At 37.9% G+C, this 23,186-nt stretch overlaps 3 protein-coding genes across 3 annotated transcripts; 1 reads left to right on the top strand and 2 right to left on the bottom strand.

Moving 5' to 3' along the window:
- Positions 1-19: 19 nt before the first annotated feature.
- Positions 20-6,939, bottom strand: ccdc170 (coiled-coil domain containing 170). The gene is made up of 8 exons (XM_033988701.2): positions 6,866-6,939; positions 6,521-6,703; positions 5,851-6,153; positions 2,857-3,057; positions 2,368-2,541; positions 1,657-1,899; positions 480-683; positions 20-302 (listed from the first exon to the last, which is right to left on the bottom strand). Exons 1-8 carry the CDS (start codon positions 6,881-6,883, stop codon positions 33-35), a joined length of 1,596 nt encoding a protein of 531 aa, XP_033844592.1. The 5' UTR covers positions 6,884-6,939; the 3' UTR covers positions 20-32.
- Positions 6,940-7,379: 440 nt separating this feature from the next.
- Positions 7,380-11,821, top strand: rmnd1 (required for meiotic nuclear division 1 homolog). The gene is made up of 12 exons (XM_033988768.2): positions 7,380-7,538; positions 7,895-8,344; positions 8,416-8,521; positions 8,757-8,832; positions 9,132-9,171; positions 9,267-9,367; positions 9,440-9,546; positions 10,117-10,181; positions 10,324-10,400; positions 10,724-10,844; positions 11,147-11,263; positions 11,348-11,821. The coding sequence occupies exons 2-12, from the start codon at positions 7,922-7,924 to the stop codon at positions 11,378-11,380; spliced, it is 1,266 nt and encodes a 421-aa protein (XP_033844659.1). The 5' UTR covers positions 7,380-7,538; positions 7,895-7,921; the 3' UTR covers positions 11,381-11,821.
- Positions 11,822-12,011: 190 nt separating this feature from the next.
- On the bottom strand, positions 12,012-21,768 carry akap12a (A kinase (PRKA) anchor protein 12a). Its single transcript, XM_033988702.2, has 3 exons — positions 21,495-21,768; positions 19,217-19,301; positions 12,012-18,968 (listed from the first exon to the last, which is right to left on the bottom strand). The coding sequence occupies exons 1-3, from the start codon at positions 21,597-21,599 to the stop codon at positions 12,994-12,996; spliced, it is 6,165 nt and encodes a 2,054-aa protein (XP_033844593.1). The 5' UTR covers positions 21,600-21,768; the 3' UTR covers positions 12,012-12,993.
- Positions 21,769-23,186: the final 1,418 nt, after the last annotated feature.

Raw genomic sequence — 23,186 nt, forward strand, 5'->3', positions numbered from 1 at the left:
AGTGTGAGGCAAAGTTACTGAAAAGAAATGTGCTATTTGAATGCAATACCAGAGTCGTTCAGACTATGTGATCTTGCTGTAGACATGTCTACTGAAGATTCAGGGTAATGTTGGTTTTGGGGCACCCTCTGTTGGTGAGCGGGACAGAGCCAAAGCCTTCCATCACAGGGATGCAGGTGGTGGTGATGGTGGTGATGATTAAGAGCAGAATCCAGGAGTTGGAGGACTTCATGATTAGAAACATCCCCAACAGAGGTATCCAAACCGACTATCTGGGAAACATCCGTGCGGAAATCTGCCAGCTATAGAGGTAAAAGAAAGAATTATAAATAAATCATAATATAAAATCTGTTTATTACACAAAAAACACATAGGACAGTGCAATTATAAAGAACTAAAAGTAATCCAAACAAAGACCCAGTCTGAACAAATCAAATTGTATTATTTTTGCCTTTCAGTCCTCGGTTGCCCCTTGTTACCTCTCTCTCCTTCTCTGACAACAGTTTCAGGCTCTGTCTCAGGGTGCTGAGCTCTTGCTGGTCCTCTTTACTCCTCCTGTCTTTCACTTCCAGGTCAGAGGTCACAGAGGTTAGTTTCTTCTCCACTTTGACCTTTCTCTCTTCCAACTGGTCCAGTTTCTTCTTCTGCTCCTGTACTGTCTGGTTCTGCTCCATCACTTTTAACTTAATTCATCAGACACAACAAACACCATATTTTGTTTTAGTATCATTGTATTTTATTTCACTTAAACTCAAAGCACATTATGTATAGCCATTATAAAGAGTATAATTTTGGTCTCACTCTGAAGCCACAGCTGCACTGGGGCAGACTCACTTAAGTATGGCTGCCAATCTCCACATTTGCTCCCTCCAACCACCATCAACCACACACTCACATGACACAAACACATTATTACATTGGCACAGTTGGTGAAGTGTCACATGAATAGGGCTTCTAACATTTATTTTAATAGTCAAAATGTCAGTGTTATTATTATTTTTATTATTTTCAGTGAGTTGACTAGTCAAACTATTATTTTTATTGTACAGTGAGAAAAAAACAACAACATTTTAACCTAATAAAGATTGAAATATTGTGACAGAAGGCTTGTAGATAGAGAATATTTACAAATAATCTGTGTTAGCCCTATCAAAACATGATAATGATATTTTGACTAGTCACAATTATTCCAGTTGTTTTGTTTTATTCACACATGTTTATTACAGCTACCTTGTGCCTTGTTTAGTAGAGACTGGCAGTTTCAGGGCTGAAATCATCCAAATGATTCTAGTGAAGGTGTATGGAGTTTATAAACACAGTGGATCACTTCCTGTATTACCACATGACATCACAAGGTGGAGTGTTTTCTGTTTGAGAGAAGAACTCAGCCTAAATATGTGGGATGGGATGTGGTATGTTTTTGATGAGGAAACAACATCACTCTATAACATAACATAGATTTAAAAAATAGCGTAATATGGGCCCTTCAACTTTTGCAGCCCTAGACATGAATAAGCAATAGGATTATCAATGCATGTTAGCGTGTTGCGTATCAAACATTTTTTTTGGTGTCTGTTTTAGTGGGTTTAAAATATGTCTCTAAGCAGTGTATAGTCCTCTTGAGCTGGAGCCTGGCCGTACACCCATGCCCTGTACCTTCAGCTCGTCGGTGTGGCTCAGCTGGGCCTTGAGCTCGGTGGTGGACAGTCTGGTGGCTCGGAGCTCAGACTGAAGTCTCTCCACTTTCTTCTGCAGTCGTTTATTCTCAGCCTGGGCGTCCTCTCTATGAATGGCCAGTGCAGACCTGCTCCTCCGCTCCTCCTCCAGCTCCAGAACCTTCTTCCTCAAAAGCTGGATGTGCAAACTTCTGCTCTCCAACTGGTCCTTCTGAGATTTTAACTGCAATGATCAAGAGGAAATGGGGTTCTCACAAGAAAGCATTGTTATAGCCTATTGTATTACTACGACATTCAGGTCAGGGAACAAACTGAGCTGCTACGTATTAAAAGGTAAAATTCTTGACATAGAAAAAAACTGTATTTAAAAGTAATATGAAGTAGGCTAAAACATACTGACATTTATATATTTATATTCTTATGCTTTCCCTGGTAAATTAAAGGATGAATAAGAAAGAAAGTCATTTTAGCCTGCTTTCAGTGTCTCCAGAAGGTTTACGAAATAAGTAGTAATGCAGTTAAGGACACCAAGAAAGAAATGTGAAAAGAAGGCATTTACAATCTATTCTATTTCATCACAAGTTGCATTCTCACAAGGAAGCATTGTTTTATCTTCTACTGCATTACATTTAAGTTGGGAACAAACTGATCTGCCACATATTTAAAATAATCGCAGTACAGTCATGGTTACCTTCCTCTGTAGGCTGAAGGTGAGGGACTTGCTCTCGATTAAAGCAGAGCCCTCTTGTCTCATTAGCTGCTCTGCTCTAGACAGTATTAACTTGAGTCTCATATCGAAACCCACATCCAGAGCAATAGTTTCCACCTTCAGGATCTCTGAGAGCTTCTCCAGGAACTCTTCATACTGCAAAAACAAATGGATGTTAATTTATTATGTGAACTGAAATCAAATGATTTGATGATCTTATCTTTGTCTATAATTAAAACTAAAAGAGACAGAAACATAAAGTCTTGTGTAACTTTTCCTAAACGAGAGTGTAAAGTGATATTTCAGCCATTTAAATTTTATGGTCCGTTCACATTTTTGCTACAGACTTGAACCTCAGCATTTACAGGAACATTTTAGCACATTCCTGATGCTTTATTAAAATAACATGATAATGCAAAACAGAAATATTGAGTAATTCACCTGATCAGTATCACCCAGCCCTGTACCTGCCTGTTGTTTGTCCTGCCGTAGTCCATCTCTGAGCACATCCATGGTAAGTAGTTCGCTCTCTAGCCTGTGCAGTCGCTCTCTCAGGTCTTGAGCCTGGTTTTCGGCCAGTTCAGCCCTCTGCAGAGTGCTGTGATGAAGTGCAGTCTGTTCACTGAGCTCTGCAGACATTTGGGCCAGTCTCGTCTCCATCTCTGAAACGGTCTGTGAGGAAAGAAAAATTGTTCAAGTTATTCAGCGGTGTACTGGACAAAACATTTTGGTTTAGATTTGTTCAAGAAATGTACAGTTTTTCTACAGTGCTATAAAGAAACCTCGTAAAGTAACCTAAAGTAACCTCGTAACTTTCTGGAGGTCACACATCAGCTGCATGACTCGATAGAAAGAACATTCTCTATGAAGATACTTATACTGTGGAATATTATATACAAAGAAACACAATTTTAAAGGAGACAAGCAGCAGGTCCCTCATCAAGGCCATGTTTGAGTCATGTGTGCTGAGATACAAGCCCACTCACAGTAAAGATGCATGTTTTTCAGTTTTTCAGTTCATATTTTTTTATAGTGTACTTTATAGGCTTGAAAATTCCACAGTGGGGCTTTGATAATGAAAATAAAAACTTAAATCAAGAAATATGGAAAACAAGACAGTGATGCCAGGTACATAAACATCTGCCTACAAAAAGCATAGATACCTACAAATACATTTTACTACTACTGTTACTGTTACTACTGTTAGAAAGTCATATTATTATTAGGCCCGAGCCCCTACAGGGCGTAGGGCCTATTGCTTGAAGCACTCATCGTTGCAGACTGTCTTCACGAAGTTGCGCGCGAAGCGCGCAACTTCGTGGCAGCACCGCGACCTTGCACAGACTCCTGTGTCCTAGCAACCCATGCCGTAGGCATGGGTTTGCATATTTGCCCATTGACTCGATGTTGACGCTGACATGCGTCAACAGAAGTGAATAGCAGGAGTCGTCCCCCCCTGCACAGACTCCTGTATCCCAGCAACCCATGCCGTAGGCATGGGACATACATATTTGTTCTTGCTAGCATGTCAGCGTCAACATTGAGTCAATGGGCGAAGCCCATTGACTCAATGTTGACGCTGATGCAGCGCGAAGCGCTAATGTCCCCAAACACACTCCTGGCATCGAGCCCTATCCAAGCCCCCATGCCGCAGGCATGGGCCATACTTGTTACTGCTAAAATGAATGGAAGTCAATGGGAGGTCAATGGCGGACCCCGACGTCATGGCGAATGACGAGCGCGTTAGCGCTCGTCATTCGCCATTGACCCCACGGTGACGTGGGGAAAGTCGAGAGCTTTCAAAAAACGTATAATATGTGTTTATAATGTTATCGGATATATTGTTTTTGCTAAAAAAAAAAAAATTATTATTATTATTTTTTTTTTTTCTTCTTCTGCTCTTTGAGCAGTAATTTGACCCCCTGAACATATTCAAAAACTCACCAAATTTTGCCCAAAATTCAGGTCTGCCGAAAAATTTATTTTTTTATGTGGTGCATCATTGGGCATAAAAAAATGGCGCGACAGCGCCCCCTGCAAAAGTCAAAATACATTGCGTCAATGGGAGACGTCCCGACGTCAACTTTGCCATAGAGCCACGAAATTCGGTACACGCATTCTTCAAGTGATGCCAAAAAAAAAAGATTATTATGGCCACGCCCTCTGACGCACCGGAAGTCGGCCATCTTGGATTGAAAATTCCAAAATGCAAAGTCAGCGTTTTCGCTGACGTCACATTTTCGTCAACTCCTCTGAAGGCGCTTCACCTGCGGGGCTGAAAATCACTGTACATCATCTAGAAAAGTGGGGCATCAAAAGTTATCCAATTTATGATGATCCCTATTACGGTTTCCGTGCGGCGAAGCCGCAAAATTCCATCGGAATTTTTGCAATTTTCAAAAGTCAAAATTTGCTCCCGTTTGCGCATGCAAAGTCCGATTTGGCTCAAATTCAAATCAGTTGTAAAACTTTCGGGCCTAAAGCTACTCATTATCACAGAAACTAAATTGGCGCAATAGCGCCCCCTACAGAACATCTAATACATTTGTATGGAGGACCGAAAATTTAGTTTTCCCAAATGTTACCAAATTTGACACAAAATTCCATTGGGTCATCCCAATCAATAAAGTCAATCAGACCTATGTCGTCTTTTGTACCGTGTTGCCATGGCGATGCGCCAAACTGCCAATGTTATCCTAATGGGAATCCTCTCAATTTTTCCCATTCATGGGAAAAATATTAGTTTCATGGAATAATGTGAAATTTGGCACCATGACTCTTCATGTCATCCTGATCAAAAAAGTCAATCAGAACCATGTCATATTTTTCACTGGGTTGCCATGGCGATGCGCGAGAGCGCCCATGTTATCCTAATGGGAAAATTTCCAAATTTTCGTACATTTCAAAGTCTTATAACGACATATAACCGTCAACGACGAACACAAAATTTGGCACGGTGATTCTTCAGGTCGTCCCCGACAAAAAAGTCCAACGGGCCAAGTTTGTATTTTGCACGGTGTTGCCATGGCGATGCCTGGAAAACCCATGTTTTTGCATTTTGTGCATCAGCACTTCCAATGTGTTTTGACTTGTTTGGTGACAAGTGCAGCCCAAAGCCGCAATAAAAAACGGACAAGTGGCGCGTCAGCGCCACCCACAGGGAGTGCCGGGTCGGCCGAGTGCGAAGCACGGCCCGCGAGGGCCGTTCGATGCCGCTTGCGGCTTTAATTATTATTATTATTATTATTGTTGTTGTTGTTGTTGTTGTTGTTGTAGTTATTATTATTAGTAGTAGTAGTAGTAGTAGTGGTAGTAGTAGTAGTAGTAGTATTAGTATTAGTATTATTATTAGTATTATTATCAATGCCAATAATAATAATAATAATAATAATAATAATAATAATAATAATAATAATAATAATAATAATAGTAGAATGATACTTAAAAAATAAACAGTTGACACACCTTATTGCAGACCTCCTCCGTGTTCAGTCCCATATTATTCTCTGTGGACAGGAGTGTGTTTGTTGAGACCCTCTGCAGAACCTTTATCACTTTATTTAAAAACATGCACAGACGTCCCTGAGCAGCCTCTGTCTCTGATACGCTGATGTGGAGCCTTCTCTCCAGCTCTTGCACCTGTTTCTCCAGACACTGGGACTCTTTCTGAGCGGCACTGATAACTTTTTTACCAGCCTCCAACTGTTCTAACAAAGTCTGCTTTTCTGATTCAGTGCTTCGCTTTCCAGACAATAGGGCATCATACTCCTAAAAATGAAAAAGGCACTGTTGGTTTAGGACAATAATATCAATAAATAAAAAAACTAAGAAATGTGAAAATCTTGAAAAAGATGGAAGAAATATAATTAAACATAATATGAAGTAGGCAACAAACTAGTAAAATGTAAGAGTAATATTTAATATCAACCAAAAACAGCAATGTCATTGTTATGTTGACGCATTACCTAAGTAACTTTATAGATTGCACTGTTGACCATAGTAACAGGCTTGCACCACTGATTTCATAACAAAATCCGACAGGCTATTGTATATAATTGTATTCTATAATATAAGGTACCACTCAGTCGTTGGCTTACTTTAATTAAAAAAAGGCTCACTACTGTATTTTGTATACCACTTTAAGTGAGTCCAGGGCTGCTGCAGAGTTGGCAGTCTTCCTCCTCTCCTGGTCCTGCTCTGACAGGAGCCTGTGGATGGTCTCTTTGCTGGATCTACAGTCCAACTCACAGGACTTCACACTCGCCTCCAGAAGAGCAATTCTCATCTTCATCCTCTCGCGCTCATTACAGTGGTCCCTCTGTTCATGCAACCATAAACCAGACAAACTTTTACCAACACTTCTGAGATATATGTGCAGGAATTTGAGTGGGAAAATAATGTAACTACTAACTTTGCCTATTTATTGGATACAAACAAGTCTGTTTGATAAGTCTAATAAGTCTGTTTTCAGCATATCTACCTCTTCATGAGGGTCCATAGTTGAAGGTGTACTGAATTGCACTGTTGCAGTTGTAAGAAAGTCTCCAAGCAACACCAAACATAAGCTCTATCAGGATTCACCAGAGAAGGCGCTGTAATCACATGGTTTTCAGTACTAGGGATGTTAAGGAAAGTTATATATGAAATATTAAAGGGCATTAAATCCCCACGTTGAGGCATAATCATATACAAGATTATATTATTATTGTGAATGAAGCGAGTTTCATTCTGAAGTCTCAAGGTCACGTTGAAGGAAAAACAGCAAAATTTATGCCCCGAGTTTTAGTAAAGCTATTTTATTTTACATTTCCATTAAAAATATACACAATCCTGCGTAAAACATTAAGTATGACTGTCTAATATAAATGGAATATGAAATAATAGATAAAATAAAGAGATACACATATTTGCTTTTGCGAAATGCCTTGTTTATTGCCTGTCAGGTTAAACTCAGGGTTAGTTTACAAAACCGGAAATGATGTAATCGCAAACCCGCCTCCTCGCGCCTCTATCTGTCATGCAGCTTCTGCTGTAACAACAAATGGCTACACATGTTCATTTGGGTTTATTTCTTTACCCAAAGGATGAACTATAAAGAAGTCTTAATGTAAGACGTATCTGTTTTGTGGCGCTGTGTGCCGCTGCTTTTACAGGTAAGACCGAGCAAACTGAGGCGCCACATTTGTCTCAGTGTTACCATCTGTCTTGGGTCACGAACAGGAGAATCTTAATCTATAATATAGTTTGAAATCGACTGTGTTTGTACAACAACAGCAATGGTCCTGTAAGGAAGAGTGTGGTTTATAATATGTTTATAGGCTTGTATTGGCCTCTAGATTATATTATAAACTTCTTGTAGTGGCTGAATGCCTAAGAAAATCAGAAATACTGATGCTACACCTTCTGAACACCGTTGTTCTTAGACTTGGACTACTTGTTTACTGACGAACAGGAAACTGTGTAATAGGTACTAATATGTTTTGATTGTAGTTTTCTCTGTGTGTTTCAGTTCTTCTGATCTGAACCTGTCTTCAAAATGCTTCGGACATTGTGGAACAAGCTGGGACCCTTTCACTCCACAAAATCAGCCCCTTTTTATTTGTTTACCTCTTCCTGTTTTAACCATCTTCACAGATATGAACCTAAACACAGGTCTTTTTCCAACTCACAAACATTGTCTCGGACTATTTACTCACACTCAGATCACCAACAAGGCGGTGTACACCATACTTTTCCCTCCATAGCTGTCTGTAACAATTCTACTAACTTTTTATTGATGCATCATGGGATATTTACAAACTGTCATAGTGAACAAAGACGATTTTACTCTCCTGAGCTTGTAAAGACTGTTTTGAAATCTACGATAAAACCTGCTGTAGTCTCTGCCAAAAGAGTTCCAAAAGGACCAAGGACAAAGCAGCCATCCAGAGCCAACCAGCCTTCACAAACAGACGACCTGGTAAAGAGCAGATAGATACAGATAGAACATTTTATACTGAATTCAGTTTGAGATTCTGATTCTCTTTTTAGGATATGATGCAGTGTATAGCATTTGCAACAGCTGACCAATACCACTTGCCAACACTTTGCCATGACTTAATTGGGAATGGTTTTCAGGAGATTGATTTGCCAAGAGGTAAAATATTATGATCATTTAAAAGACGACCAATATTAAACATTAGTAACATCACATTTATTTAAACAAAAAGAAGTGGAGATAAATAAATTGTTTTCAATATTTAGTTATAAGAAGAACATTTTTAAATTGTTGTGAAACCATTTGTACAGTTCTACTTAAAAGCAAGTCTTCCAAGCTCTTTCTTTTAACCACTTCTAGCCTATACTGTGTAACTAGTCTTATTTGATTTCAGATGCCTCTAATGTCCTGGTTATAAGCACTGACATGGCTGCAAAACCTGATGACAATGCTCTCATGTATTTCTTCAGGTAAAATCTACTGTTTATCTACATTTAAAGGTGTTCCAATGTAACTCGTAGAGGTTCACTCCATACTTGTCTCCCTTTTTGCAATGCCTGTAATATCCACAATATGACATTAAACATATCTATCTCATATCTATCTCCATGGAGAAAAGTACTAAGCCATCTCCATGAGTCAAGTAGAAAGGTTACACAGATTCCTTTAAAGCTGCACTCTAATATTTTCCCCGAGGCCTCAATCATATCTTGTTGTTTTATGTGATTTTGAGTGACATTTATTTGACATGTCAAATCCCCCATTTTAGGGAAGGTTCAGTTGTCTTCTGGAATGTTGAGGATAGAACAGTAAGACGTTTGTACGCTTTATTACACATCAAAGAATGAAAAAAATCTAATTAAACGATATGGTAAAAATGTTTTGGATGGGGGTTTTTTTTCAGCTTAAAAGAGTGTTGCGGATATTGGAGCGTCATGAGATTCAGCCTTATGAAGTGGCATTAGTGCACTGGGAAAACGAAGAGATTAACTACACTGTTGGAGAGTATGTAAAATAAAACAGCTTTGTCACATTGTTCACAGTTGCAGTAAAAATCTCTAAAATCTGTTCCTCCAGGGGAAATACTAAATTGGAGCGTGGCAATTTCATTTTAAGTGACCAGATGGAACAACAAGAAGCTGTTTTAGAGAAATTTGCTTTTTCAAATGCTCTGTGCTTGTCAGGTAAGATCCTAAATCTAGTTCAATGCAATACATTGCTTCTTAGAAGTACTAGTCAACAAGTTGACCAGGGAATCATAATACTTAATGATTCAAACTAGGTACTAATAAGTTTCCATACAAGGAATTATTCTCTGCTGGTTTAAGATTAGTTTCTAGGAAAATTGACTGAAATTGAATCTATTTGTATCAGCATTTAATCAGACAGTAAACTTATCAACAAATTTAGCAAAAATCTGTATAATCTGGGGCTATTTAGCTGTTCTGAGAAGTAAAATGTTCCAAAAGACTGTCTTGTTTTATCTAACTGGTCAGATTAGTCAGTTAGATGTCTGCAATGATACAAAGTAACTAGAGCAGTAACTACTACCCACTTGAATGAAATGCATCATTCCCTCTGTTCTCACACAAGGCAATATGGAAGACAAATATTTACACAAAACTGAATTAAATATATGTATTTTACTTTAAATTCTAAATACAGTAATTTGTGACATTTAGAAACAAATCCATGAAACAAATGATTTCATAGTTATTTATTCTCTGCCAATAACTGTTGTGTCTTCATCACAGTAAAGCTAGCCATATGGGAGGTGGCTTTGGACAATTTTGTGGAGTCAATTCAATCAATCCCGGAGGTACAGTGAGCTCTAAGAGGTTGCAGCAGCAGCTAAATAATTGATCATGTGTCATTTTGTGAGAGAAGGGCATGCATGTGAGATGGATTCTCCAAAAACACTAGTCATGGCTGTAGACCTAATTTTTCTCTCTCTTTTTCAGACATTGAAGTCCGGCAAAAGAGTCAAACTATCTTCTGCAGAAGTTATGCAAAAAATAGGAGAACTTTTCACACTCAGGTAAATTGGTTTATCTTTAAATAGCACTTAACTCAATTATATACCAACTCTTTTGGTTTACAGAAAGCCTGCTCTTACCAATTATTAAGATCAACTAGGGACACTGAAATTAGATTTAGACAATTCATTTAAGGTACTCTGTGTCTTTAAAGGTTCATTTATCAAATTCACCATATGTAGCATTTAACCTTAACATGTTTTATCCTTGCACTAGTTTAGCACTCCTTTGTGTATTGTTTTTAGCCCTTGTTACATAGTTTCACACATGGGTCATAATTAACAACGATATTTCTGTTTTTTGTTTGTTTTGTTTTTTAATTCAGACACTGTATAAACTTGAGGTCTGACCTGCTCATGACGCCTGACTTCTACTGGGACAGAGAAAATTTGGAAAAGCTTTACGACAAAACCTGCCAGTTTCTCAGTATCAACCGCAGAGTGAATGTAAATTGTTGCAGCTGTTGAAATGATATGGTTTAATTTTTATTGGAATTAATAATTTAAGAAAATGTAAAAAATACCTTTATTATTTGGTCTACTGATGTACTGTCTCAGAATTAATTGAATGGCTTCTAAATGATCTAATAATACAATATAATAAATTAAAATAGGCCTCTATGACCCTGCCTTTTCTGAGCATTTTAGATCTAGCTAAAGCATTTTTGCCAAATTATATGGTAATGACCCAGGATAAAATATATGTTGCTCTTTGTATTTTTTTATCCCACATTTGTTTCCTGTTGCAGGTGGTGAATGAAAAGCTTGAGCACTGCAGTCAGCTGACTGATCTGATGAGGAGCCACTTGAGTGAGAAGCACAGCTTAAGACTGGAGTGGATGATAGTTATTCTCATCACCATAGAGGTACAACTTCACTCTGTTATTTGTGTTTTAGCCACACAATCCAAATAGATTCACTGTATTGAAACTGTTATTTATATCTTTCAGGTGATGTTTGAACTGGTACGCATGATTTTCTGAAAATCATTTGCCCAAGCGAAGAATGCTGCAAAGTTGTGTATGTATAAGTAAATATTACTTTAAAAGTAAATATTTGAAATGTTACTGTGCATTTTGTTCAGTATGAAAGTGCTCAAACATAGTTTTATTTTTTATTTAAAAAAAAATATAGTCATAAGAAAGAAAAATAATATACTGGTTTTGCTGTGATTAAAAATATTATGGGTACTTGTATTATATAAAATATTCAAGAGTATGTCAGTGTATTATTTCACTTTATGGTTGAATCAATTAATCTCATTTGGAAATCTATGTGAACATAAATTCACTTTAATAAAGAACTGACTACTGTACCCACTACTGTCTGCTGTTAAAAAAAACTCACAAATTCATCCATGTTACAGTATAGTGGTATTTATTGAAAGAAAAACATTTAATCAATAAACCTTTGTTGTATGAAGTAAGGCTTGTTCTGCATATTTTAGTTTTTCATAAAATTTATGAATTTGAAGTAGTATTGAACTTTACAAAACAAAAGCATAATATTTGTTTTTGTTAAGGCTTTGAAAATGTACTGTGGTTACAGTAGATTCTGCATGTGTGTGTGTATATATATATATATATATATATATAATGTACTGGCAATTGGTTAAAAATGTAGAAAATGCCTTAAGAGCAAAAGGTGCGTTTATGCAGCGAAGCCGTAATATACATTTAAATATACAGCACTTTAGTGTATTTTGAATATCGTACGTTCCCTATAGACAGGTATAATGTTAGATATCTACAAAAGTAGCCATTGCTAGAATGCATAATTAACAAGAAATACAGATTTACTAATTAGATATTACATTATGACCACTGACGTGATGTGGATAGAACACAGTGAAGTTCATATCTTGATATTTTATTGAATTAATGAAAGGTAAAAGGCAAAATTAGACAAATTATAATGATGAATGCATGTGGTCACTGGCCATAACATAAGGCATATTTGATGACGTGGTCATGATGTGTGTGTACTATTGCCTGTATCCAACATTGGTACATTTTTCTATGAAAGGATAAGATAAGGAGGCCACAGCATGAAGGATGTAGTACAGTGTTAAACTTTGTTCCCCCTGAGATCTTATTCCAGTTAATGTTTTCCAACTAAAGTCTTATAAATGCATAAGCATTTCTTATTATTTGTAAGAGAACTAGAATTCAAGGCAACTGTTTCTTACTCTGAAATATTAAATAAAGTGTAGTTCTGTCCAGTTAAGCTCATGAAGCTTGTGTTACAACATTTTTTTATAGCCACTGCCTAATTTTGATTTCCAACATGATTAAATATGATTGATTGCATCTGGGAGAAAAGATTTTATCTTGGACACCATTTTCACTCACTGTCACTGGGCTGTAAATTATGTGCAAGATAGCATAGAAGCTGCATTCTGAGCCACAGTGATTATCAGACATAATTGGTTGATTCCCATTTTATGTCTTCCAGATTTTAAGGCTTCAACATTAATGTATGTCTTTCCTGCCAATTCCTCAACCTGAAAAAAATCAATGAGTCAAAGTTTAATCAGTGGATAGTTTTGTTTATGTAATTTAGAAAAAACAAATCTGACTTGCCTGTTGTAGCTGATTTAATCCCATTCAACTGTAGCGATGGCTGTTTCAATTTGGGGATCTTCAAGTGCGACTGCAAAATCTTCCCCCTCACTGTCAATGTCACACTTGAGAGCAATTTTCTTTATGTTTTCTAGACTTTGTTCAAAATCTGTTTTGGTTTCTTGGAAATAGTCTGGTTGACTTTCAAAAGACTCCTCAATCTCACATAGGGGCACTGTTGTTATTTGTTCTTGATCATCGATACCTTCTTCTGCGTCCATCCATACCTCTTGGTTCTCATCTTCATCTTCCGTTTGTTTGCTTTGATCCTCAGAATCTTGAAGAACAACCAACTCAGTTAATACAACTCCTTTTTCCTCAATATCCTGTTCTGGTTGCACTGTTCTAGTAATTTGTATAGTAGAAATATCCTCTACTGTTGTTTTAACATTCTCCGCAATCTCTTCTTGGTGGATGGATTGGGTACCAACATCTGTCAAGACTGGCTGGTCATCGGCATCTGCAGTTTCTTCTGTTTTGACTTCTTCATTTTGTTCAGATATTTCTGTGGACTGGGTGCTAACATCCATCAAAGCAGTTTTGTTTTGGGTAATCTCGATAGCTGTTATATCTCCAATTGTTTTTTTATTCAGTTCTTCAATTTCAGCATATTGTATTCCAACATCCATCAACTCTTCATTTTTAAGTGTCTCCCTCATTTCTGGCTCTTCCGTTGTCTCAGCTGCTTGGACTCCTGCCTCTGCCATCACAATTTGAGATCTTTGTAGTTCATTTTCCTGTTTGTTTTTTTCCTCTACCACTTGGACCCCAACTTCAGACATCTCTGTTGTTTTTGCAGGCTTATTTCTGTCAACAGGTGGCGCTGCTTCTGGTGATTGTGGTGAGCTGGATATACTTTGCTCAGCTGTAAAGTGGGTGAGTGGTGATGGTAAAGTTGGTCCCCTACTCGGTCCAAATTGTATATTTAGCTTGAACTCTAAAGAAAGACTTGACGGAGCATCTATGTTACCAACAGATGAGATGACCCCTGTATTTTGAGGCACTGCAACTGCCGTGTTATCTGGAGCTGAAACCTGTTTTTGTGCGGATGGTTGTTGATCTTTGTCATCATCATCCATTTTGGTAAGCACTTGCTCTTTAGTTGTCATTACAGAATCTCGTTTAGCTGCAACGTCAGCCTTCTCATCGTGAGACTCAATCATTTTCTGATCTTCACTTAATTTACCGTCAACTAAATCAATTTGTAGTTTTTTATCTTCTGGTTGCTCCTCCGATTCAGGGGCCAACTCTTTTACATGTTGAACAACTTCTTGAATAGCCACCTGATCCTCTTCACTCATCATCTCTTCTTCGATATTTGAGATAGCTGAAAAACTGTCCACTCTTTCAACTGTTTCAAAGCAAGAATCCACAACTTCTTTGTCCTCTTGAACACCTATTTCCAATGCAGTATCCACTCTTGTCTCTGCAGACTGGATATCTATATTGACCACTTGTACTTGGACTTGATGATTATCTTCAAATTCTAATCCTGGTACATGCATTAGAACAACATCGGTACTTTTTTGTGCCACTTGGGTTATGGTATTTACTTCCAAGGGTGTTGTTGTTTCAATGGCCTCCTTTTCTTCTTGCTCACTTACAACCGTGCTGAAAATTGCTTCATGTATTGTTGTTGTTTTCTCAATGGATACATCAGGTTCATGTGATGCAACATCTTTGAAAGTGCATGTAGCCTGTTGTGCCACCAATGTGTGCTGTACATCCACATTTGTGATCTCTGGGAGTACAATTTCTTCTTCCTTTTCTCCTTGAATACCAGCTTGCTCAACCTCAGTAAACTGTACCTCATTTTTTGGGACATCGAGGACCTCTGCATTATCTACACATGGTATAGAGGTTTCTTCAGCAATTTTTTCACTGTCTTCAATATTTTTTTGGATCATAAGGTCTGGCATTGTTGCAGTGACTTGTTGTAGAGTTGCTGTGCTTTCTTCCTGTAGTGCAGCACGCTCAACTTCAGCAACCTCTGTCACTGCACATGGTATCTCTTCTTCAAATCGTCCCTCAGTACTGACCTCTATTTCACCAACATGCGCTTCATGTAGTGGTTCTTCTGTAGTAGATACAAATATTTCAGAACTTTCTTCGATATTATCTGTGTCTTCAAGTACTTGAGCAATGCCTGACTCTTCATTAATTGAGGACACATGTACAACAGTTAGGGCTTTAAGGTCTTCAGTAACTTCACGGCTATGGTCCACTTGAATTGTTTGAGCTTCTGATGGTTTATCTTCTGAATGGTCACCATTTACATCTAAAGTATAATCAAGTTGGGATATTGTTTCACATTCTTCAGTTGATGATACAATCACCAGTCCATTTGATAGATTGGCCCCTTCTTCTGGTACCATTTCATGTAGACTTTCAATTGTTTCAAGTACTTCAACTTTGTCATCACCCTCATCAGCATCAGCTTTAGGGAGTGGTTTGTCTTCCAACTCATCAATGGCATCTTGTTGGTCTGCCTCTGTAGAAACTTCCTCATTGTTTTGTTCCATAATTCCTCCATCTGTTGAGGGTACAAGTTGGTCTATAATTTCCTCTTCAGATATTTCTTCAAGCAATTCATTGGTGGCATCTTCCACTTGTGAAACTTTAATCTCTGGAACTACGTCATCTGTTTGTTCTCTGCTTTCTGGCTCAGTGGTGGCACCGGTGATAAACACTTCTTCCTTATCTGCTTCAACAATGATTTCAGAAATTTGATCCTCTATTACATCCTGCTCATTTTCACCAATAACGCCTTGCTCAGTTGGCTCTGTAGCAATATTTTCAATCATTTCTTCTTTCATTTCTGGATCAGCCATGGGCATAGATTCTTCTTCTTGCACTGCTACCTCTTCAGTCACATCTTCTGGCAGGTTTTGGTTTTCTAGTGCAGACTCTTGTGTGTTCTCTACATCTTGCTTGTAGACTATTTCAAAATCATCTTCTACTACAATTTCAGCTTCCACATGTGTCTCTGTTACTTCTTGAAGTTCCTCCACTGTTTGCTCGTTTGATGGCTCTTTTGATACTTCTGTGTGCAAGTCAGGAGCGCTCTCTAATAAAAGCACATCTATTATCTCTTCAGCTTCTGGTTGGTCTACTTGGCCTGTTTCATTAATTTGAGCAGACTCCACCAATGCTTCATGTTCCACCTCTTCTTTGTCTATTTCCACAACAGAATCCACCTCATCTTTTGGTAACTCTGGCACTGACGTAATTAGTTGTGCATCTTCTTGTATGTCCGATTGTTCTGCCACTAAATTATCCATTTCAAGTTTTTCTTCAGACATTAGTTCTGTAGACTCTGTTCTTACTGCCTCCAGTTCGCTTTCATGGCACTCATCTGGTAAAACATCTTCAACTGCATTTTTATCAGATGCTATGTCTACAGACTCCGGGACTTCAGATAAGGATTCAATCATATAATCACTGTCATCTATGCTTTCTTGTTTCACAGCCCTTTTCAGTTGTGTAGGGTGAACTTCATCAATTTCTACTTTTGCAGACTCAAATTCCACTTTAGAAACCTCAGACGTATACTCGGTTGAAATAGCATCTTTGAATTCAGACAAACTTTCTGATAAGACTGTGACTGGAAGTTCGACATCAGTATCTCTAAGTTGGTCAACTTGTAACTCTGTTTCAGTGGGCACAGTATCTGACTGTGCATGTATTTCCATTACATGTTCTTCATAGGTATGTCTTTCAAACATTTCATGAGTGACCGAACTGACAGCCCTTTCCATGGAAGGCTCCTCTGAACAAATTATGTCCTCTTTCGTAGCAGTAGAAATTGTCTTAACAACTTCTTTAAGCAAAACTTCAGTTTCCTTAACATCATACTCAACAGGAACTGGTGTTGCATTGCCAGATGTCTTTGAGGATTCTGTTAAGTGCGATGCAGCTGATAGCATTAGCTCCTCTGTCTCATCTGCCATTGTAATATCCACAGGCTCTGGAGCAGTAATAGCTTCTGATGTTAACTCGACCATATCTTCTGCTATTGTGTCATCCTTAGCAACGTCCTCTATCAAAGATGTAGCTACGGTTTCTGTGATATTACCCTCTTCGGGGATATCACTTAGAGGTTGATACTTGCTGAATTCCGTGAGTTCATCTTGATCTTGGTTCAAAGGAATTACTGGAGTGACTTGGTATTCTTGAACTTCTTGCACAAATGTTTTGGGAATCTCAAGGATCTGTTCTTGTTCAGATTCCAGGTCACTATCTTGGATTTCCATGTCAGTCTTTGCTGCCTCGTCTGTCTCAGACTTGTCAAACTCTGAAAGTGGAACCACAGCTGGCGTTTCTGAGTCTTCCTCCACTGACACCACCTCCTTGTTATCACCTTCATCCGAGGAGAGTTGATCCTGCTTGTCTCCTGACTTTCTCTTTTTCCGACCTGGAAGTAGTTTCTTTATGGAAAACGATGTCTCTTCTTGTGTTGCTTCACTGTCTGACTGCACAATATCTTTGCTTTCCTCATCATCTTTGACTTTTCTTTTTGGTGTCATGAGTTTCTTAAATGATTTCCAAGTTGAGCTTTCGCTGTCTGATGGACTATCTGCTTGTTTGGGCGTAGAGGTTCTAGCATCCCCTGCTTCATTTGGACTTGCCACTTCACCACCATCTTGTTTTTGCTCATCTTCAGAGTCTGATGTTTTTCTACTTCTCCTCCGTCCCGATCCGCACAAAACAGCTTCCCATGAATGAGATGAATCCTTTCTTTTCCGCCCCTCCTCGGTGCTGTGATCTGATATCCGCTCCCCTTCATTTGGCTTTGTCTCCTCTGCACCTGCCACAGCTTGCACTTGGACATCTTCACTGCCTATAGATGCCCTTTTCAAACTCTTTTTAGGTGTCATGAGTTTCTTAAATGTTTCCCAAGCGCTCAGTTCTTCCTCCGGTTCTGTTGTTGAAGGGTGAGGTGAGGAGGGAGGTTCTACAACTGCATCCTGCTGTTCTGTTTTTTCACTTGTTGCCACCATTTGATGTTCAATATGCTCACCAGAATCAGACAGTTTGCTATCACTCGATCTTCTTCCTTTTTGTCTTTTTGAACGTCTTTTAAACGTTGGCCCAGAAAATAGTCTTTTGAATGGACTCGACTGGACTTTTTCTTGTGAACTTGTAATTTCTGATTCACTATCTTGATCTGCTGATGGAGATTTACCTCTGTCTTCATCATCAGAGGGTTCCATTGCTTGCATTGTGTCTTCTTGTACTTCTTTACATTCAATCTCTTTTTGTTCCTCAATATTAGAACTAGTTTCCACAATTTCTTGTTGATACAGTGTTGCATCTGTGACATTTTTGCTCATATCAACCAACTCCTTATCCTCTGCCTCCTCTTCTATCTTCTTTTTCTTTAGACCTGCAAATATTCCAGTTGTGAAGAACTTTTTAATTGGTGAGACAATCTCCTCTTCTTGGTTAGTTGGAGATTGCTCAATCGTTTCATTATGGTTTTGGTTACCATCTTGTTCATCCATGGTTACATTTGCTTCTTGACCTTCAGCATTATCAGCCATTTCTTTTGTTTCTGTAATCTTTTCTTCTATTGTTTCAGCTGCATCATCTGAAGTTCCTTCTGTTAGCGTAGGACATGTGGTTGAATCATTATCTTGTATTACGTTCAAGTCTGTAGTTTGTTCAACATCTTCGTATTTAGTCTCACTGACGGTTTCCTCCACAGCATCCAGTTTTTCTGTTCCTTCTTTCTCTGCCTCATCACCCGCTTGGTCCCCTGTTCCTTTTTTGACGGTCAATTTTAACCCTATGTTGCTGAAAAACTTCTTAAAGCTTTCATTCAGGTCATTTTGCTTGGCATCCATGTTGATTATTTCAATAGGTTCCTCTTCATGTGGTAACTCCTCTTGAATAATTTGGACATTTGTGACAGCTTCGGATTTAGAGTCTTTGTCCTCCACAATGACAGCTATTTAAAAAAAAAAAGATTTACGTGAATGGAATGACAAAGATCAAGTACAAGATTCAGCTAAAATATAAGTTTTATCTATCTATCTATACATACATACATACATACATACATACATACATACATACATACATACATACATACATACATACATACATACATACATACATACATACATACATACATACATACATACGCACGCACAGAGTAGTTAGATATATAAAAATACAAAAATGACGATTACTAACCTTTAGCAACTTGATCTTTGACATCTGTTAAAGTTCCCTCTGGCTTTCCATTTTGCTCTGAGATCTGTCCATTGTTCTGTGTTAGCTGAAAGCAAACACAAAATGCACATTGTTGAGTATGTTTCAAAGGAATAAAATACATTAAAATTATTTTTGTAATAATGTTGAAATAATCTATCTATCTAATTTTATATATATATATAAAATTATTTTATTAAAAAATAAAATAATTTTATATATATATATATATATATATATATATATATATATATATATATATATATATATATATATATATATATATATATATATATATATATATATAAAATTATTTTATTTTTTTTGGTCTTACTTTTATAACTGCATTTTCAAGTCAGGAATTACTAAAATTGTCTAAAGCATTACTATGTTGTGTTTAGTTGATTATTTATAAATATGAATTACAAAGTAGTACCTGAAAAATTGTGTTTTATTCACTTATCAATGCAAGCATATTTGTATAAAGGTATAGTCTCAAAGTTCACCTCTAGTGTCTCTGATTTTTAATCCTGTTTATATGGTCTGAGCTGGGATTCCAGGCAAATAGCCCTTAAATTTATAAGACAAATTCAATAAACAACAATAAGACAAAAGTTCAGTACAAATTAATATAGACCTGCTAATAGGAAAGAGCTTATGTAATTTGGTGCATGTGTTCATCTTTTACAGAGGACAATATCTGTCTTGGATGATTTTAAGTGGAACTTGATATCATATTCCCACCATTGTCTTTCTTTAAATGTGTTACGTGATAGGTTAATTGGTTCTATATTGCCATGTACTGTAAATCTGCAGAATGCAACTGAATGACAGTTGTCCTATTTCAAAACTAAATTGTAGTCCAGTTGGAGCAGTTTAAGTTAATATAATAATGCAAATAATAATAATGCATTGCGGACAAGAGTTGTTACTATAGTTAGCATTTTTGTGGACCTTGGTGGTTAAAAAAGTTATTGGTTGTAGGAATACTACAAACAGTGATAGCAACTTACTAAGTAGTACAAATATTCTAGCTGTAAAGAACACAGTAAATAATGGTAAAATGGTAAATAAATTGAACTAGTATTGAATCAGTAAAAGTAGATGCAATTTGAAGATTGCAGGACTAGACAATGATCTTACTTCCTCTACAATTCGCTTAAAAGAAACAGTACTCTTCATTTTCACAAGAGATGTGGACTATTTCTTCCAAGTTCCACACATTTGCCTCCATATGGACTATGGTAAGTGACTGAAAACTACTGATCGTACGCTGTCCACAAATAATCAATGTGTCCTTTTGCTGAGAGCAGAGAAACTGTATCCGCCTCCTGGGTCTGGTCTAAGAAAGGAAGGTCATTATTCCAAGTGTCTTTGTTGTTTTTTGTAAATGCAACACAAACTAGTGTAAAACAAGCCCTATCAGACCACATGAATCACAGTCACTTCAGACTCATTAAGACCACAAATGTATTTGTTCTTTCACTGCAATGTGTGAAGTAATTACACAACTGTTTGCAACTGCAAGCAACATTCAATACCTGCTGAATTGTTTATTTTATAGATATGACAAGACTAATGCAATAAGAGAGTCTATGTTACACCATAAAATGCCAAGAGAAGCTTTTACAATGCACATGTCATTACATAAAAATTATCCAACTCATAGTAATTTGAACATTGTTATATTAAACATGTGTAGTCTGATTAGGGTTAGAAAGGTTGGTGTATCAATCATCAATGCATTTCTATCTTATCTCAGTAAAAGTGGTAAGTCAATAAATCGATTACTGGTATATGAGAAGTAAAATGACACACAACTTCCTGCAATAGACTGGTGCAAGGACAATTATGCATCAGTATTATCTAATTTAATAGCACCAAAGTACTTGTCAAGCTCAGCATCTTTTTGATTTTTTGATAGTGTTATTGGCTTTCAGTTACAGGCTTTTAAAAATCTTAGTCAAATTAAAATGGCAAAAAAATGTTAATGCATGTTTTTATGTACTGGATACTGCCTTCCACACATCACTACATTTTAAGTCTTAAATCTTGGCTTGGTCCCGCAGTATCCTGACAAAAGCACAGTAACCACAGCCAAATATGCAGCACGGGGCTCTATTCATCCTTGTTATCCACTTGCAGACACAACACAAAGTCAGTAATAAACAAATGAGTAAATTGGCTAAGAGGCATTATGCTACAGGTTAAACTTTGGATCACCATGTGTATTTATTTGTCAACATAAATCCTTCCAAACCTTGCCATGCGCGCTTTCTCCACTTGGGCCATCTTCCACTGCGCTCTGCTCCTGCGCCTCTGCCTCGCTCTTCCCGTCCCGTTGTGCAGACTGAGCATCCCCCATGGTCCGGGCTGGAGTTCTCCGGTGAGAGGTATCCGTGTGGGAGCATGCACTTTACCGCATGCACCTCGATGCCAAATGGTGCAGTCTGGATGTTGGGGAAAAGTGTTTATTTTAGTTCCACGCCTCCGTCGCTCCCTCCTCTCCGCAGCGGGCATCACATGAAGTCTATGAGCGCAGAGTGGACCGCCCGAACCGGACCGACACGCCTCTCTCCCTCTGCACCACACACCGAGCCGCAGCGGAACCATGTGATGTCCTCAAATGACTGTGAGCAAAACAAAAGGAATAACAGCTCTGTCGCAATCAGTTTTCTTTAAATCCCATCAAACATTTACCACTTGTCACTATAGGCGGGTTATTTAGGCTTATGGGAATATTACAAAAAATACCCATTTTAAGGCTTATTTAAAACATTTTCTAATCTTATTGGAACTTAATTTACAAATTTGATTACGTACAACAAATTACAAACACTTAGGCCTAATTCAAATAAATAAAGATAAAGGGTGTTTTGGCAAAGTTCCTCTGATTCCTATTCAGGGCTGCCAGGGGGCAGTAGCAGAGATGCCCAGTTTCCCCCTTTTTTTCTTTTTCTTTTTTTTTTCCACACTTCTTCCAGTTCGTCCAGAGGGCTCCCAAGCCAGCAAGTCCATTCAGCATATGTAATACATAAGGCCTCCTGGACATGCCCGGAACAACTAACCCCATAAAATGTTTTTTGGAGGAGCAGTGGCTCTACTCCAAGCTACTCCTCTGACTTTAGTTCATCTCTCTTTGGGATTGAGTACATTTATATTCATGATTATTTTTCCCTGTTTCAAAAACATTTTGCTTGTCATGCTGTAGATTTCACTGATATCATTTCTATATAATTTTTACCCTGGGGTAAAGCAAAGGAGGGGGGTTGAGCCTCACCGTTTAATGTAATCTCTGTCAGAGCAGGGAGCATAGAGAACAATACATTCACAGAGAGACTGCCTAAGATAGCCTTTTTATAAACTCTAAAGTGTCTTGCCCAAGAACACAGCAACAGGGTGTTTGGCTCCCTCAGTTTGAATGTTTACTGAACACCAGAGATTTCAGTCATTTGGAATTTTCTTAGTATGGCTGTATTAACACAATCATGCACTTCACCAACTTATGTTTACCTTATATATGGAAACAGCCAGCACAATGGCTCGTTGCTAGACTAGGCAAAATCCTCCAGCTCAGGTAGTCCTGACCAAGCCTACCTTAACATTGGGTGATGGGTGCCACAGTGCTGGGCCTGAGGGCCTGACAGGCAGCCCCATCTGCATTGAAGTATCCAAAAAAGTCAGAAGGCAAATTTCCCTCCTGCAGGACAATAATGTGTACCTTAACCTTAACTTAGGCTTTCATAGTTATTGATGAAAAACAAAAAGCCCAGTGTAAACCCAACTGACACAATGCAGGTCCTGTCTTTTTGTCCTGTGCATTCCCTGTGTGATCTTAAGGAAATTACAGTCATTCCAGGTGCAACTTTTGTTTGTTCATCTCCTTAACGGGCCCAGAGACGGATGCAACTAACATGTGTGTAACAACCTGGACTAATGTTATTGTGCAGTG

This window comes from Periophthalmus magnuspinnatus, chromosome 22 (genome assembly GCF_009829125.3).
Source record: "Periophthalmus magnuspinnatus isolate fPerMag1 chromosome 22, fPerMag1.2.pri, whole genome shotgun sequence".
Classification (NCBI taxonomy): domain Eukaryota; kingdom Metazoa; phylum Chordata; class Actinopteri; order Gobiiformes; family Gobiidae; genus Periophthalmus; species Periophthalmus magnuspinnatus.